Source organism: Antedon mediterranea, chromosome 10 (genome assembly GCF_964355755.1).
Source record: "Antedon mediterranea chromosome 10, ecAntMedi1.1, whole genome shotgun sequence".
Lineage (NCBI taxonomy): Eukaryota > Metazoa > Echinodermata > Crinoidea > Comatulida > Antedonidae > Antedon > Antedon mediterranea.
Window position 1 is genome coordinate 1,070,591 of NC_092679.1, and position 19,283 is coordinate 1,089,873.

At 32.1% G+C, this 19,283-nt stretch overlaps 1 protein-coding gene across 9 annotated transcripts in view; it reads right to left on the bottom strand.

The window, feature by feature from the left end:
* The window catches only part of LOC140060351 (1-phosphatidylinositol 4,5-bisphosphate phosphodiesterase beta-1-like), a 49,246-nt gene that overhangs the window by 10,350 nt on the left and 19,613 nt on the right, over positions 1-19,283 (bottom strand). For 6 of the 9 annotated variants that reach the window (XM_072106516.1, XM_072106522.1, XM_072106519.1 and 3 more), the window contains 19 exons: positions 17,742-17,842; positions 15,056-15,222; positions 14,359-14,505; positions 13,863-14,020; positions 12,949-13,113; positions 12,666-12,774; positions 10,890-10,946; positions 10,375-10,455; positions 9,184-9,246; positions 6,462-6,563; positions 6,165-6,347; positions 5,741-5,825; positions 5,287-5,359; positions 4,645-4,696; positions 4,171-4,325; positions 3,652-3,816; positions 2,755-2,854; positions 1,950-2,149; positions 1,317-1,578 (listed from right to left, as the gene is read on the bottom strand). In XM_072106516.1, the coding sequence (XP_071962617.1) occupies positions 1,317-1,578; positions 1,950-2,149; positions 2,755-2,854; positions 3,652-3,816; positions 4,171-4,325; positions 4,645-4,696; positions 5,287-5,359; positions 5,741-5,825; positions 6,165-6,347; positions 6,462-6,563; positions 9,184-9,246; positions 10,375-10,455; positions 10,890-10,946; positions 12,666-12,774; positions 12,949-13,113; positions 13,863-14,020; positions 14,359-14,505; positions 15,056-15,222; positions 17,742-17,842 (2,425 nt within the window). The remainder of the gene's footprint in view (positions 1-1,316; positions 1,579-1,949; positions 2,150-2,754; positions 2,855-3,651; positions 3,817-4,170; positions 4,326-4,644; positions 4,697-5,286; positions 5,360-5,740; positions 5,826-6,164; positions 6,348-6,461; positions 6,564-9,183; positions 9,247-10,374; positions 10,456-10,889; positions 10,947-12,665; positions 12,775-12,948; positions 13,114-13,862; positions 14,021-14,358; positions 14,506-15,055; positions 15,223-17,741; positions 17,843-19,283) is intronic. The other 3 variants (XM_072106518.1, XM_072106517.1, XM_072106521.1) reach the window with 3 other exon arrangements.

Below are 19,283 nucleotides of genomic sequence, written 5' to 3' on the forward strand. Positions count from 1 at the left end.
ATAGAGGTGTCACTTTAATAGGGGTGTCCCTTTAATAGAGGTGTCCCTTTAATAGAGGTGTCACTTTATTGAATAAGGATGTCCCAAATAAAAGGGTTCTACTGTATATTGAAAAATGTGTTTATATAAAGTATGTTTCTATTGATACATTTCAAACATTCCATTACATTAAATAACATGCATGTACAAAAAAACTATTCTACTATCTGTTATCTATCTGTTTCTATAGGAAGATTTTTTGGAAAATACTCAAAATAATGTGAAATGTGAGAATTTCCCACAAGAAGTAACAAATTTGTGTGTGGATTAAACAAGCGGATGCCAAGTGGATTCAGCAGAGAAAGAAGTACAGAGAAAGAAGTACTGGGAAACAAATACTGTACGGAGGGAAGACCAAGTGAAAAAAGGACACAAAACAGAGGAAAAAAGGGGCCTATAAAAAGGGGAAACAAAGACAATGTAACCATCAGTTTAAGTGTAAAATGAAGAAAAGAAAGAGGAAATAAGAATAAAAAGGATGAAGGAAAAGAGATGAGGATGGATAATATTATATTACTACACACTCAAATATCTACAGTGTTTACATTGTACAGCAACCTATTACAATGTGCATTAACATCAACAACAACTAAGATACATTGCAATATAAAAACATTATATAACACTACATGGGTCACATGGCGTGCAATTGTATGCACTATAAATCTAGTTTATTACCATACTCAATAATAATTGTATAATATTAACATGTTTACAGTGTTGTTATTAGTTAAATATATAATTCATTTATATTAGAAATATATAAATAATAATTAACATGTAACAAAAAAAGCTTGGTTCCCACTTGGACACAATGCAAGAGTGCACCGAAAGCAACCAACCACGGTGTGATGGAGTATTCAAACTGTCGCGTTTCATCAACTCAGTTAATAGAATTGTCGACTGAGGCCGCAAATTGTTTTACTTCTTTCGTGGCTAAAAACGATCATTTTCGGCGATGTTTTAGACCCTATATTTCGAAAACTACAAGTCAGATTTTCGTAATTCTTTCTTTAGTGTAATATTAATACAACATACTAACAGATAATGTTTAATTTGGTTTTAATTTTGCATCGTTATCCCTATCAGACAACATGACTATGCAATCCTAGAACATATATTGATGTGTAGGCCTAGACATGTAAAGTACAGGTAATGACACTGATTTTGTCGGCAAATTGGCAATTAACCCCCCCCCCCCCTCCGACTTCAAAATCCTGGATACGCCACTGAAAAAAGGTGTCCTAATAAATAAACTTCCATTGTTCATCACCTACCTGTAATATTACTAGAGGAATCATTGTCTTCTGTTGTCAAAGAAAACTGCCTGGGCTTAGACGTTGGGATGACAGGACTCTCATTGGATGAATCTGACCTCCTCTTGTATTCTGATTCATTCATTTGTGATTGGTTGTTCGACTTATTCAGGTCAATTTGTTCTTCACGGAGCTCAAGTGCAGATTTGGAAAGAGGGTGATTCTCCATCGGCATGAATTCAGATGGACTTAGCAATGGTTCATCTGAATCCATTAAGTTATTCTGAAAAAAGTTGATAAAAGTTATAATAATAATAATTGTTTTTTAATTATGCCTTAAAGACCCAATTATACATTTATAAAGCAGATATTGTCACATTTCTGTTTTTTATATTCCATGAAACTCATTTTCAAACAACCAGACTGTAGAAAGAAGAAACAAGAAAACATATTATGTTAAGTACAACTATATGATATTGAATTGATGTTGCTTTTCCTTATGATTTTTTATGTTTATTTAGGGATCTTATGAGTAAAAGTATTTAAAAAAAAAAGTCTATATTATTTAACTTATTTATCGTTTAAATGTACGATTTAACATTAACTGTTATAAAAACATTCTTTTTTGATTTATAAATGAAAAGTACAACTTACTGTTAGCATGTCATCTTCGAGCGCTTTCAGCTGTGCCTCACGCTTTGATATCCCATCCTGATAAGCTATAGGATTCTCCAGAGCAACAATGAAATCATTCAGATTCTTAGGTACGAAATCCTTTACTTTGATGTACACAAACAGTGTTGCCATCAATAAGGGCTGGTTGGACTCATTCTTCAGTGGAATGTGATGATAACCTGAATGCAAAATACACATGCTGAAAGTTTTTGTTTTGTTTTATATATTTAGGCAAATTGCCAAGGATAACCATAAGAAAATCCATTCACTATCCTTCTTAAAGCTGACAATCCTGTTCACAAGACAAACATATACACAAGATGCTCTACATAACAAAGTCTTATTACAAGTCCTTGGGAGGGGAGTTGTAATCATAACCACCAAGTCACAACTCCAATCCATGTATTATACAATTTATATGGTTCATGAATTATTCATGAATCAAAAGAGGATACAACCACAATAATAATTTTGAAAACTTATATACAAGCTGTTTCAATCAGTTGGTTAACCTTTAACCTTTTCGCAGTGCAGCTGTATGTTTAATGGGACTTGTCCCTTCTTCTCCTTATATTTATGTTTTATTGTGTGGAGCTGTTTTGGTGTTTGACAATAGTTGTTGTTTTAAATAAGGTAAATACAACAGAGAATTATTTATAGAATAAATAATAACGAGAACATTCCCTATGGTGGAGGTTGTAGGTCATAACAAAATAGGGACTGCCTTTTTTTTTTCTATTTTGTTACTTTTTATTGAGTGTATAGCTTCATTTCTCTGTCTTACCTGGTCTTATATTCTTGACAGGTAATATTCTATGTCCAACAAATTTTCCATTTTCTTCAGAGACTGAAATCCTGATCATGGCGAGGTCTGGCATTATCACCTGGAAGAGAAAAGAGGAGTGGATAAATTGACCATTCACCACCAAAATATTGTATGATTAACTGTCTGTCACACACAGTAGAAGATAATTTAAAAGGGGAAAAATAAATTGACCATTCACCACCAAAATATTGTATGATTAACTGTCTATCACACACAGTAGAAGATAAGTATTAGGGGAAAAATAAATTGACCATTCACCACCAAAATATTGTATGATTAACTGTCTATCACACACAGTAGAAGATAAGTAAAAGGGGAAAAATAAATTGACCATTCACCACCAAAATATTGTATTATTAACTGTCTATATAACACAGTAGAAGATAAGTATTAGGGGAAAAATAAATTGACCATTAAACACAAAAATATTGTATGATTAACTGTCTATATCACACACAGTAGAAGATAAGTAAAAGGGGAAAATAAATTGACCATTCACCACCAAAATATTATATGATTAACTGTCTCGTCATACACAGTAGAAGATAAGTATTAGGGGAAAAATAAATTGACCATTCACCACCAAAATATTGTATGATTAACTGTCTATATAACACAGTAGAAGATAAGTATTAGGGGAAAAATAAATTGACCATTAAACACAAAAATATTGTATGATTAACTGTCTATATCACACACAGTAGAAGATAAGTATTAGGGGGAAAATAAATTGACCATTCACCACCAAAATATTGTATGATTAACTGTCTGTCACACACAGTAGAAGATAAGTAAAAGGGGGAAAATAAGTTTACTGTTCATCTCCAAATATTGTCATGTCATGTAAATACATACCTTTTCCACACTGAAAGTTGCTTCATCATATGTAGGACTGATGCCATTGCTCGATGTAGATTTAACCTTATATTCACGCCGATGTGTGTCAAAGGGCAAACCAAACATGTCCACTTCTACGTAAGAGTTCACTCGCTTCTCACTTATGAACTGTCCAGAAATTATCTTTAAAAAAAAAGAATTATTATTTAGTTGCTACAAAAAGGGGAACATGCAACTAATACAATTCTTCAATTCTGTTTTTTTTTAAACATAAAAGTACACAATATAGGGCTCATCTACCACTTTGAAAATCAGTGCACTATTCACTCACATATCTCACATATGGCATAGATTGTACAGTATCATAAGCAAATTCTGTAATACTGTGTCACATATGCATCACATGTGGTACCCTTATTTTGGCAAACAGTATGATAGGTGTCACATGTGATTCTGTATTACAGAATTGTCCTATGATACAGAACAAATTATACATACAGTGCCAAGAACAGTAGCAGTGGCTATAGTTTAGCTAACCTTAATTTGTACTGTAGATGGTACAACGCCATCCATTGGCTTCTCTATAAATGGATCAAAAGGCTTGTTGTGCCGTCTCATGGACGCTGGCTTCAAAATGTAACCTGTTCTGCCATTGTAATCAAAGATGCCCATATTTAGCTGCATAGGAAGATCTACAAAGAACAGAAAATAATAAAAAGTCTAGAAATGAATAAACTTAATAATATGTCAATAAAAACAGAAAGTTACTGTTACTGTTCTTGTAGCCGTCTTCTTCTCAAGACACATGGCCGTCATACTTAGTATCATTGACTTCACTGCTGGTGTACTCAAGATCTACGTTTATACCATGTTATACAGTTTTATTTTAATTGTGGGAGGTATATTTTATCTTTGATTTAAGGGAAAATGTTTGAGTGATATTACTAAGATAAGATTTGTATTGTTATGGAGACAGTGTTGGCCAACATGAAATTTACAATTGTGACATACCTAACGTTTGAAAGTTCAAAGCTACAAGCTGGCATCCAACATTCCAGAATATCTAGCAGAAATAAATGGTATTAAGTAAATAAGGTATGCAAGAGCATGCACTGTGAAGAGAGGTAGTGGTGTAGGCCTACTACTACTAGGTAGTGGTGTAGACCTACTACTACTAGGTAGTGGTGTAGGCCTACTACTACTCGGTAGTGGTGTTGGCCTACTACTAGGTAGTGGTGTAGGCCTATTGTAGGCCTACACCTGCAAACTTTATTCTGAGGAAATGCATGATCTATGTTGTATATAGCACAGGTGTACTAATGACTATGGAACATAATTGTGTAGAAATTTGCATGCAAGATGATCCATCTGGTCATATGCAGATTTAAAAGATGTTGGTCTTCTTAAGCCCTGTCTACACTATCTAACTTTATGTGGACATGATCACATTGCTACAATATTTGGGCACTTGTTTTTTTGTCAAACTAGTTTGATAGTGTAGACAGAGATGGTTACAACTTGACAAAAGGCTTATTCCTAAGTATGATGTATATTTACTACATGCATTTAGTGTTAACATGCATTGTTAATGCAACAACACAATCAATAGTTTGTCGAGCTAAGGAATGGAGAGATTAACGTGTTTATTATTACCTGTGGCATGTAGTTACTAGAATCAACTCTTGTTCCTTTTGGATAAATACGACTCAACTGCTTCTTGTTGTAACTATTACTTAGTTAAGGTTTCAATATTGTAATATTAATAGTTCATTGTTATAGCCCATATAAGCAAGCTCTCAATGCGCTGCACATTATTACCCCGGTCACATTTTGGATCATACACGTATGGAAATAAATTCTCATAATACAGCTAGTAATCAGCGCAAAGTTGTGTCCTGACCTAACCAGGTATCCATTTTATACACCTAGGTGAGAGAGGCCTAAGGACACGAACCATGATCAGTAATCCAACGTCTAACAAACTACACCACACACCCTCATAATTATCATGATTATTGTTGATTGTATCATTATAGAGATTATATATCTATCTATGATGTCATTTTGATAATAATATTGACATCATTTTTCTTGATTAAAAGGATACTTGACAAATTCTTCTGGTTTAGCTTTGACGTGGCCCAAGGCTCCACTCTCAACCGCCGAGAAAATTTCATAAAGATGATTCTTCTCTGTAAACAAAAATACACACATACATTAAGGAAAACAAATAATGATTGGAATAAATAATAACTTTTAACCAATTAATTTATCTATTTTGTAATGGCGTCTATATTCCTTTTTGCATACTTTTAATTTCACTGTGCTTATAGTTGGTTCAATGAAAATTTTAAAATAAAACATGGTTGCTACTATTTTTACCTTCTTATTTCAAGTGTTTTGTATTTGTTGTCATGTTTTGACCTGTAACTTGGTCCTCCAAGCTGTGACCTGTGACCTTAAGGATGTTTGTTACATTCTTATGTTTTTATTTGAAATAAAGGATGATTTTACAATCTCAAAAAACTTACTCTCAAATGCTTCAAATGAATGGAAGTGAACAGGCTGAATGTAGTTGACGAGGGCTGACATCTCCTCTCCTGCTTCAGACTCTTTTCCAGCCGTACCCTGTTCCTGTTTCTTGGTTTCATCATCTTCATCTTCACTTTCGCTGTCTACAATCTCTTCTGGATTTTCTGCTGGTACTTTGTCATCTATAATAAAAGAAAAGGGTAGACATGAATCTGAAGCTCTTTCTAGTATATAATCATAATGATAATTAAGATGATGATAATATTGAATTTGATATTGTTCAACACTCTACACACCTTCATCAGGGATGGTTACCAGACTTGAATTAGTTGAATCGTACGATTCCTGCTCATTTATTTTACCAAGACCATTCTGCCGTTGAATTCGTTTTGCAGTTCCTATAACAAAATAAATTTGTGTGAAAATAAAGTAATTAAATCTTTCAAGGTTGTAAAAAATCCTTTTTAATATTAAGCCCATCAGATTTTTTACAACTGCTGACCTCTTAAAAGTACTATAACATTATTATTAAGTTTGAAATTTGATAAACTATTTGGTTACAGACAAAATTCTTCGTTCTTGGTGTATACCATCTAAAATGGAGTACAATGATTTTATATCAGGTTACATTATAAAGAGTTGTAAATGTAATTTATTTCATGTCTCAACAATGAAAAGTCATTCATCCTCCAACTCATTGACTTTTGAAGGAAATAATCAATAAGTTATTTAAACTATCATATAACAAAAAAAAAAACCCTTTACATTTCAAAACGAATAAAAACATAGCAATAAGACGTATAGTAGCTTCTTACATAAAAGTTATTAAATCAGAATGAACAATAGAGGGAGCTTTTGATTTGCGGTGGTGTACGCATGGTGGTTGTCGCCTGAACCTAGAATCCCCCAAAACTGTGTCGAGGAAAGGAGTGAAGAATCACATCCCAATGTCCCTGCACATTGAATTAACATTATTTAACCTATGACCTAGGTCGTTACAAATCAAAAGCTCTCTAATGTCTGATGAGTACGCTTAGAATTGATAGGAATAATTACTTTGAGTACATAATTATGGCACTTTGCTAGCATTTTATTTCAAGGCTATAGTTAAAAAATACAAGATGAGAATTAGAATGTGAAGAATGCGTTTTATAACTAAATGCAATTATGTCATGATTGTGGATCAAAGAATTTAATTTAGACTATCACATAATTGTTATACATTAATTATAGTATTAAGATAGATAATATATAGATATTGGTAGGTAATTTATAATAGTAATTATAATAATGCACATTATATGTGTTTTTTATATGAAGCATTTATATATATATAATTTATGAACAGACCATGCCTATTGAAACAATGATGTATATACTAGTGTTTTGGAGTGAGTAGAGAGGTTACAAGGCTAGGGGGGGGGGGGGGGTGTATGGTTGGTTAGAAAAAAAAAAGCGTTTGGCTGATTGGAGATCTAATCCGATTGACTGAACCTCCTAACATATACAAATTAAAGTTATTTATTTTAACCTTACTTTTACCAATGTAAACACCAATGGCATGATGGGAATTGGAGGCATACATAGATACAAACCAGGAACATTTTGTGATTTAATATTAAAAACAATGAAACACAAATTGAGATTGTTATGGCGAAACAATCTACCATAGACTTATATTTAATAATAGATACAAAAGATGAAATAAAAATAATATGATATGATACCTCCACCACCTGTGAAATGTATGAAAGAAATTTCAAATGTAAGTAATTGGTACTTGAACATTGATTTAAACTTTGTTGCTCATTTCTCTCTTTTGTTGTAACTTAGTTACTAAATTTATTGTACCTCAGTCATAACTCCGTTAACTATAACTTAGTTGATATAACTTAGTTATAAGTTGTTATAACTTAGTTATAAGTTGTTATAACTTAGTTATAAGTTGTTATAACTTAGTTATAAGTTGTTATAACTTACTTATAAGTTGTTACAACTTAGTTATACCTTAGTTATAAGATTAGTTATAATTTAATTATAACTTATTTATAAGTTGTTATAACTTAGTTACAATTTAGTAACCTTAGTTAGAATTTAGTTATAACTTTGTTACCTTAGTTATGTTCTGTCAAAATGTGTAACAGAGCCAAGTGAATGTTTGCATTAAACTTGCAAACCAAAGTTTAAATCTATTTTCAAGATGAATGAAATTCCAACATGAAATTTCTGAAATACAGATTGATAAATTAGTAAACATAATAGATATTAAAGAATGTGTTATTGATAAATAGAAAGTGGTAGTATTAGTAGCAAATTACCCATTTCTTATTTAACAAAATTATATTTTGCACACAAGCATTTTTGTTTTATAATTACAAAAGAATTTTGAAAAATAAAATCTACTGGTAGCCTAATTATCATTATTTTTAATATTAGTTGTGATCCAAAATTATCAACTATTTTTTAAAAAGAAAAAAAGAAGCAAAACTTTCAAACATTTTGTTAAGAGAAAAGCTAGAAATTTCAATATTAATCTTAGAGAGAAGAGAAGTTGATCACAAACCCAACATTTAATAACTAAGCCATTGCTTGTATACTAAGCCACTACGTGGTGTGGTGCTGGTTGAGCATGGTACCAAGTTCATGCAATAGGGCAGGTTCATCATTCATTTCAACTACTTTATCAATAAATATACACATTTAAGGCAACTTAGAAATAAGAGTTAAACAAAGCCCTGATTATTAACAAAAAAGATTAATTTAGAAGTGCGAGATTTAAAAAAAATGGTGGAAGTGGAATATAAAACAAAGTTGTTGCCAGTCATGAATATTCATGCACCTGACTAAATCTATTTATTTGATTGGTTGAATGTTTATTTGATAAACAAACCAATGACAGTTGCTGTTAGTGTGTAGTTTATAAGTTTACCAAGTGCTGTGGTAAGTCCACTACTATTGGTCAATACTGCAATGCTGTTGCTAAGCGACATTTGTGTGCATATGAACTGTAAGGTTTACCTTTGGGGAGCAGATCTGGATCCACTGAGCCGACGAGATGACAAGGCAGAGAACCTCGTCGTACTATATAATAATTTTAAACTTATAGTTATATAAACTTGTATACATTATTATAAAAAATATAAAACAGTAGTTAGGAAATTAAAAAACAGAATATTATCATAAAATACACCCTAGAAATATTTCTTGTATCGAGGTAAAGAATATGAGTAAACGTAAACAGTTAAGATATATATATACCAAATACCCAACAGCTTATCAGAGCATGGCAAGAAAAAAGATATGAAACTACAAAGCTATAAGCCCTGGCTTGACATTAGGGATGAATGTATATACACCAACACCTGAATGTAATGGACACATTTAATCATGAAACGTCATTAAAAAATGGTTTGATGAGTTTATTATCTTAAGCGCTCTCTACACTAAGTGATGTGCCCAAATATGGTAGTGATATGCCCAAATATGGTAGTGATATGTCCAAATATGGTAGTGATATAACATCATCCTGTCCATATATGGGCACATCACATTTTTTGTCACATAAAGTTTGATAGTGTAAACAAGACTATAATGTTCATCATGTATGTAATGTAGTACTACTTGACATTATAGAATTTCTAATTTTTTTGATAAATAAATTGCAATAAAAACTATTACCATCCATTTTTAAACTATTACCATCCATTTTTAAACTATTACCATCCAGTTTTTAAACTATTACCATCCATTTTTAAACTATTACCATCCATTTTTAAACTATTACCATCCATTTTTAAACTATTACCATCCATTTTTAAACTATTACCATCCATTTTTAAACTAGTATTACCATCCATTTTTAAACTATTACCATCCATTTTTAAACTATTACCATCCATTTTTTATTCTGAAATTCTAATGTAATTTATCTTAGTAGTTGGTCTTTGTAATGAGCGAATGTGTTTATACTTTATTTGAGTTTTTATTTGGTTTTTGAGTTTGATGGTATTGTAGATTGGTATATTTGATCTATGGTCAATCAATTAATCATTATCATTAAATTTACAGATAGATGATGTTTGACATCTTGATTGTGTGGAATACTGTACTATTGACTAAAAAACAAGCATTGATTGATTGATTGATGATTGATTGATTGATGATTGATTGATAGCAAGCATGGTATATCTACACTAAGCAACTAACTACCTTCAGCATTGGAAGCCTCTTCTTGAATCACGTTTGAGAACATACTGTTAGCCATATTACCAAGACGAGGAGTCTTTTTTCCTAAACAATGAATTGCAGGTTAAAACATACATGGTTTATTATATACCCAAAGATCTATTCATTCACAAGGTTCTACAAGAGCTATACACACTATATCTAAACAAAAATAAAGAATTGTTACTTTAAAAACATCACACATTTTATAAACTAATAAATGTCATGACCCATGCCAGACAGTAGTCTCTAAAAACATGCATTTTGGTCGTCAAGTTATTATCAAAGTTGAAATATTAGCTCAGTATTTTAAATTATTATTATTACAACTACTAATTTTTTAATCAGAGAAAAGAAATATTTCTAAAATAATATTCTAATTAAGAAAAGTTAATGCTAACATAATCAATAGGTTTAGTTGTAAAACAAGGTTGGTAATATATTAACAATAATCTTATTCCGTTAGTAAAGGTTAGTAACATTTGTTAGGCAAATTTTACCTTGATGATCTAAGGACATTGTTTTTTGAATAATAGGAACACTTTTTCTGTGCTTATCTGTTGAAAGGAAAAAACATAAAATTAACATAAATATCTTAAAATATTAATATTTGTAAATATCAACTAATGCATACATGTACATCTTTATAAATAAGAACACATTTAATAGATGCCCATACAGGACCATTTAATAGATGCCCATACAGGACCATTTAATAGATGCCCATACAGGACCATTTAATAGATGCCCATACAGGACCATTTAATAGATGCCCATACAGGACCATTTAATAGATGCCCATACAGGACCATTTAATAGATGCCCATACAGGACCATTTAATAGATGCCCATACAGGACCATTTAATAGATGCCCATACAGGACCATTTAATAGATGCCCATACAGGGCCGTAGCCACCAGTGCAGTTGGTAAGGTTTCAACCTGACCACTTTTTCACAGAGGCCTTTAAACAGAGATTGTTCACATTTCTTGCAACCACCTCACCACTTTATTTCTTGTGGCTACAGCACTGCCATACTTTCTTAAAATGTGTTTGAAGCAAGCATAGGTTGTTGTACTCTTGTTAGAACTTAATTAATGATAGACACAGGCACTATAGACAGTGTGGGTACAAATATACCATGTGACAATGATACAATTACTTGAAAATGAATGTTTGTTGCTAAAAAAATATAAGTACAAGCTTGTGATAGCCTTTGCCATGACCTAGATCAAACTTTTAAATATTTTAATATTCTTTGAAAGTGTTTTGTAATTTAAACACATTTATTAGGATGGTATAATTGCAAATGTGAAGATTGTACATCCATCATGGTTTCTAAGTCCATGGTGACTACTGTATCTGAAAATGAAATCTAAACTAATTTGTGAGCACATCAATAGATAATATTCTGAAAGTGAAATAAAAAGGTAATGAGTTTAATGAATGCAATGAATCGTTGCAAAAAATGGAATATCTGGATGTTGTAGCGATGAACTGAAATGTAACAAGATTCACGTAAATCTTATAAATCTCTTTAAAGTTGAATTGAACGATGTAACATGAATGATTCGTTAAACATATGAGGGCGACGTTTGATGCATGCCCATGCTTGCCTTTACTGCTCTCCTTCATGTCAGGTGAGCTGGTTGGCTGATCCATTGACTTGGGTCGAGAGAGTCGATGGTCAGGCATCTCACTAGATATCTTGCGCGATAATTTCATCGACGAAGTACGGCTTCTTCTGGACCCTACAATATTATTGTGCAATTTTTATGTATAATAACTACAACAAGAGTATGTGAAACAATCATTCTATTTGTTCTCTCACTACTTTGTCGGGGTTAAGTACGTCAACAAGTGCGCGCTCCTCTTCTTATTCTGCGTCATTGTCTCCATCTTCTGCATATATATCTTCTTTTCCCTTTTTATTTTAGGCAATTTATTCAATAATGTACATGGGCCATTGGCCCTAGTGCACAAAAAATTAATAAACTATTACTTAAGATAATTATTTCTTCTTTCAAAAGCAAATATACAATTTTTCACAATACTCAATGCAGCTACATAGATTTTGAAAGTACTGTTTACTTCTTGTAGTTTACTGATCATAAACTATTCAACCCCTACAATATTAAGCCTTCATGTTTATACCATAGACATACTATAACTAGATGGACAACTAGGAAACAACAAAGTTATGCCAACAGGGCTGTTGCTATCTATATCTTATAGTATGTCTATGGTACATCCTTATTAGGTAAAGACAGCCTACCTGAAGATTTTCTGCTATCGGACTGTACTGGTACTTTTTTCTTTTTATTTTTAACCAATATTTTATATTTCAAACGCTCTGGACTTGGTACGCTTTTTCCCGGTTCAATCTGCAAAAATGAAAACAAAGAAAATAATCAAACAATTGTAAAAACATTCACTTTTAGTGGAATGCAAAAATATCCCCTTTTAGTGGAATGCAAAAACATTCACTTTACACGATACTTGATACAAATAATCAACGTATCCATACATTTTGAGGAGAAAAACAAAACGTTACTAACCGGAAAATCATCCAAGGGTTCTGTGAGCAGGTTTTCTCCAAAGATTTCTTTACAATATTGCGCCATCTTAGCTTGTTGTTTCTGGGAGCAATGGTTCTCAAAACTCAGGATGACTGGATAAGCAGACGTCTTGAAGGCTGCATCGTTTATTGCCTCTATCACATCCTACAGGTCAAAGCAGGTCATTACAACATACACAATCATGTCAAAATTAAGCATGTTATAGTTCTACAATGTACCAAAATAAACCATACCTAAACACAACTTTACCAGCAACAACCATTACCAACATAAACCATACCTAAACACAACTTTACCAGCAACAACCATTACAACATAAACCATACCTAAACACAACTCTACCAGCAACAACCATTACCAACAAAAACCATATCTAAACACAACTTTACCAGCAACAACCATTACCAACATAAACCATACCTAAACACAACTTTACCAGCAACAACCATTACCAACATAAACCATACCTAAACACAACTTTACCAGCAACAACCATTACCAACATAAACCATAGCTAAACACAACTTTACCAGCAACAACCATTACCAACATAAACCATACCTAAACACAACTTTACCAGCAACAACCATTACCAACATAAACCATACCTAAACACAACTTTACCAGCAACAACCATTACCAACATAAACCATACCTAAACACAACTTTACCAGCAACAACTATTACCAAACCAAACCATACCTAAACACAACATTATCAGCAACAACCATTACCAACATTAACCATACCTCAACACAACTTTACCAGCAACAACTATTACCAAACCAAACCATACCTCAACACAACTTTACCAGCAAAAACGAACATGAACAACCGACACTACTATTGCAACCCTAGCACAACCACTAGTTTGTCCCCAATTTTGACCTGACCTTAAAGTTGACCAATGTGCACATTGTATAGCCATGAGTTATAACAGGTTCCTCATCCCCTCCATTTCCGTCCCAGCAATCAAGCTCAATACAACGACAACCAGAAAGCAAAACCTGACGGTACATCTCCACAGACGACTTGCCGGTAAGCTGATGACCTTTTAAGGAAGAATTTAAAATAAATAAAATTTAAAAACAACGGGGCATCTGAAGATTCTGAACATTACAAGTTTGAAATAAAAAAAATGACACAATTTGGAGAGAAACCATTTTTCGACTTATATGATAAAAATGGAGTGTGCCCTATGTAGTGCTACACCCTCTCTGCACAATCCCTAAAGCTCTGTCTACACTATCAAACTTTATGTGACAAAAAATGTGATGTGCCCATATATGGACATGATGATGTCATATCATTACCATATTTGGTCATATCACTACCATATATGGGCATATTACTACCATATATAGTGTGATAGTATAGTATAATACAAACCTGTTAAATACGTGTTATGGCTACTATTGATGAAGTAACTAGGTAACGGCTGGTCCATGTCATGACAATGTGTCAGCGTTTCTGGGTCAACTACAAGGTTTTCTGAACTTAGAAGATATCGAGAAAGACCGTCAACAGACAGATGACCTGAAATAACAATTGTACATTATGCTAATTCAAAATTTGTTGAACCAAATTGACCTTATATACATAAGCCTCTTATATTGCACCGGTTTCCATAAAAAATAGATAAATATCGCATAAAAATAGCGCATTGACACAACAATTATGGAAGAGTAGCCTATACCTATTAGAAATAGTTATGCATGTGAAATTAGAATATAGGATTATTTAAATTTTAGCTGAAAAGAGACTTTTTTCACTTCCTGGAAAAACCTCACAACTGATTGCTGTACCTGGAGAAATTTCCTGCACAATGGGAAAACATATTTAAACTCGATGTACAAACACTTTTGCCAGACAAGAACAGAAAGAAGAAATACGAATGCTCCAACAGCTACACAGAGATGTTAGAAACAATCATTGATTTTGATGATTATGACAATAATTTAATAATAATTTTTATATGAATGAATCTATTAACTGAAAATACGCAAAACTGAAATTTTGCACAATAAAACTTGGTGCTTGTTGGCTGACAACAAGTATTTGTGTCATTTATATTTTTTATATTTACCTTTTTTCACAAAGTTTGGTCTTGGTTCATACTTAGATATGATATCATGCGCATACTCTGAATCACAATATGGATATAGAATCTCATTCAGCCTCGGATCTCGTTGCTCTTTGTTGAAAAAATCCTTCACTTGTTCCGTTGTTAGATAAGGCTTAGCTTTTGCACCCCTATATAAAAAAGTATTTGTAAAAATGTTTATTATTTCTTATTAATACTATGAAATACAAACAATGTTCAGTGGTTATGTAACAATTAGGGAAGTAGTTGTAAGTCAATAACTTTCATTTTGTAGCAAACTTGGGGAATTTATAATGACATCATATACCAATTTCACATTACCAATATCATTATTATAATGAATATATGATTCAAATACTGGTCTTCCAAAGGGCCCAGTTGTGATCAGTGGATGTGTGTGTACTAGTACACCAGGCTAACCGCCTACTCGTCTCGAAAGATGTACTAGGTTCTTTATGAGTTTGGACAGTATACATAAAAATGATGTAAACATTGTGAATAGGGCTGCAGGCAGAAGCTTGAGACGTGAAAACTCCTTCTCCTAATTTGGAAAAACCTTTTTTTTTAAATTAATAACTTTTTTTACGCAGTAAACACCATAAAATGTATGCCACTTGATGACTAATGAATGTTTACTTGTCATAGTACAACCATAATACAACAAAGTACACAACCATCTCATTTCACTCACTCGTTACAATTAATTACACAGTCCAGAAATCAATCAACACAAGTCATACAACACACAGTAAGATGATACCACTCTATAACACGACATTTATTAGCAAAATTGTGTTTTTATCTAAGTCAACATATGAATCATCTGAAAGGTAATCTTGTTCCATTGAATGCAATGTAAACACGTAGTAATTTGAACCAGCTCACAAATTAGTATTTCCTTTACCTATTTTTAGTGATTTCAGAATGGATTGTCTTGAAATATAAATATTTAGATAAATTTATTATATTTGTTTTATCAGATGCGTTCAAACATACCATTAGGGTTTGATTCGAACCCAAAAAAGCAGATAGAGCATCAACATAAAAATTATGAATTCAACGTAAACATACACTTGTTGGTTTTGATGTACAACGCTAGACTAGGTTGTGAGTCTCACCAAGAATGTTCTCAATGTAGTCAGCACAATTGTATTACTGTTCTTGTAGCCGTCTTCTTCTGAAGACACATGCCCATCATTGACGGATATTAATTATCAGTTGACTTCACTGCTAGTGTACTCGAGATCTACGTTTATACCATGCTACATACACTTTTATTTTAATTAGACTAAGGTAAACACTCCTGCTATACTTACACTCATCACTACCATACTTACACTCATCACTACCATACTTACACTCATCACTACCATACTTACACTCATCACTACCATACTTACACTCATCACTACCATACTTACACTCATCACTACCATACTTACACTCATTACTACCATACTTATTTTATTATTTATTATTTCTTTATTCTGATATAAAATCAAGGATAAAAACACAAAAAAGTACCGAGACGGCAAACTTATTTCCATTGTGGTCCTAAACAAATATAACAGAATAAACAAGGAAACCAATTACTTAAACATAATACACAAACATATAGCAAATTAAATTTCTCTTAATCTAAGAATTTCACAAAAATAACCTTTTGATCTCTGTTTACACTCACCACTACCATAATTACACTCACCACTACCATACTTACAATCATTACTAGCATACTTACACTCATCACTACCATACTTACACTCATCACTACCATACTTACACTCATCACTACCATACTTACACTCATCACTACCATACTTACACTCATCACTACCATAATTACACTCATCACTACCATACTTACACTCATCACTACCATACTTACACTCATCACTACCATACTTACACTCATCACTACCATACTTACACTCACCACTACCATACTTACACTCATCACTACCATACTTACAATCATTACAACCATACTTACACTCATCACTACTACCATAATTACAATCATCACTGCCATACTTACACTCATCACTGCCATACTTACACTCATCACTACCATACTTACAATCATTACTACCATACTTACAATCATCACTACCATACTTACACTCATCACTGCCATACTTATACTCATCACTACCATACTTACAATAATTACTACCATACTTACACTCATCACTACCATACTTACACTCATCACTACCATACTTACACTCATCACTACCATACTTACACTCATCACTGCCATACTTACACTCATCACTACCATACTTACAATCATCACTGCCATACTTGGACTCATCACTACCATACTTACAATCATTACTACCATACTTACACTCATCACTACCATACTTACACTCATCACTACCATACTTACAATCATTACTACCATACTTACAATCATTACTACCATACTTACAATCATTACTACCTTACTTACAATCATTACTACCATACTTACAATCATTACTACCATACTTACACTCATTACTACCATACTTACACTCATCACTACCATACTTACAATCATCACTGCCATACTTACAATCATTACTACCATACTTACAATCATTACTACCATACTTACACTCATTACTACCATACTTACACTCATTACTACCATACTTACAATCATTACTACCATACTTACATATCTTTAAACACCTTGTCAATTTCTTGTCGATTGAGAAGACAAACATAGAAATTGAAGAATTCCGCAAATGTGAACTTGGATGGGCTAATCATCTCATCCTAAAAGAATATATATATATATAATAACATATTAATTATTATTTATTTTCGATGACATTTACCCTGAAAAATAAAATGATTAAAATAAATCATTACTAGGAACTATCACTGCAAAAAAACGCCAGAAATTCCATTTCAAAATGAAACAAATGATAAAACTATTCTAATGAAACATAAAATAAACATATTACTTATAAACAGTTTTTATAGAGATTATTTTAATTAATAAGAATCAGGAAAAATGGCAAAAATCAAACTCAAAACAATATAGACTATCTGATAATTTAACCACATAACCTAGAAAGTAGGAGGCCTTTTGTCATTTTCCTCCTGACTGTAATGACATAAGAGCAACCTTAATTTTAAAAAGGTAAAGAGGCTATTCTAAAAGAAGATTAAACTAATTATAATAATGTAGTATTTGAGCAACTTAGAAAGAGATTATAATATAATCATAATGATTGGAGTAATACATGTAAACTGTAGCAGTGATGTAAATGAGGCATGCAAAGCAATGGGTTGACTTATTCTGCAATTATGCTTAATCAACAACTAATATTCAACAAACTGTGCTTATTTGGCAACTGTGCTTAAATTCAGTTACTGTACTTATTAAGTAACTGTACTTATTCAGCAACTGTGCTTATTCAGCAACTTTGCTTATTCAGCAACTGTACTTATGCAGCAACTGTACTTATTCAGCAACTGTGCTTATTTGGCAATGTGCTTAAATTCAGTTACTGTACTTATTAAGTAAACTGTACTTATTCAGCAACTGTGCTTATTTGGCAACGTGCTTAAATTCAGTTACTGTACTTATTAAGTAACTGTACTCATTCAGCAACTGTGCTTATTCAGCAACTGTACTTATTCAGCAACTGTACTTATTCAGCAACTGTTCAAGAACAGCATGTCAACAACACTTTTATTTGGCAATTTGACAGTAACAATTTATTAGAGTTATTTATTTGATCATTACTAAAGCAATGATCCAATCTTTCTAATTTTTATTATCATATGATTTGATTTCATGCTTGATGGTGTGCATGCATTAATAACAATAATGGAATGAATATGTAATTTGACATCCGAGAAAGCTTAAAAATTTAATTTAATTTAAAATATGAATTTAAATATAAAAGCATATTAACATAGATTCTGATAAAACCTTACAGATAGCACACTCATTAAGAGCATTGAAAGAAAGTAGTATTTAAACAATCTACAATTTGGTTTAGGAATCTATTATACTGTAGATTTACTCCTACACGAACCATGTATTAATTCTTTTTGTAATCAAATTCTTTATTTTTTTTCTTCAACAATCATTAATAATAGCTTTGAAAGTCTGTAACAGACAAAAGCTGATACGTTTCTATGATGATGCCCTAAGCTTCTATTAAGCATGGCATTTGTCATTACTAACATGATGCTAAATAAT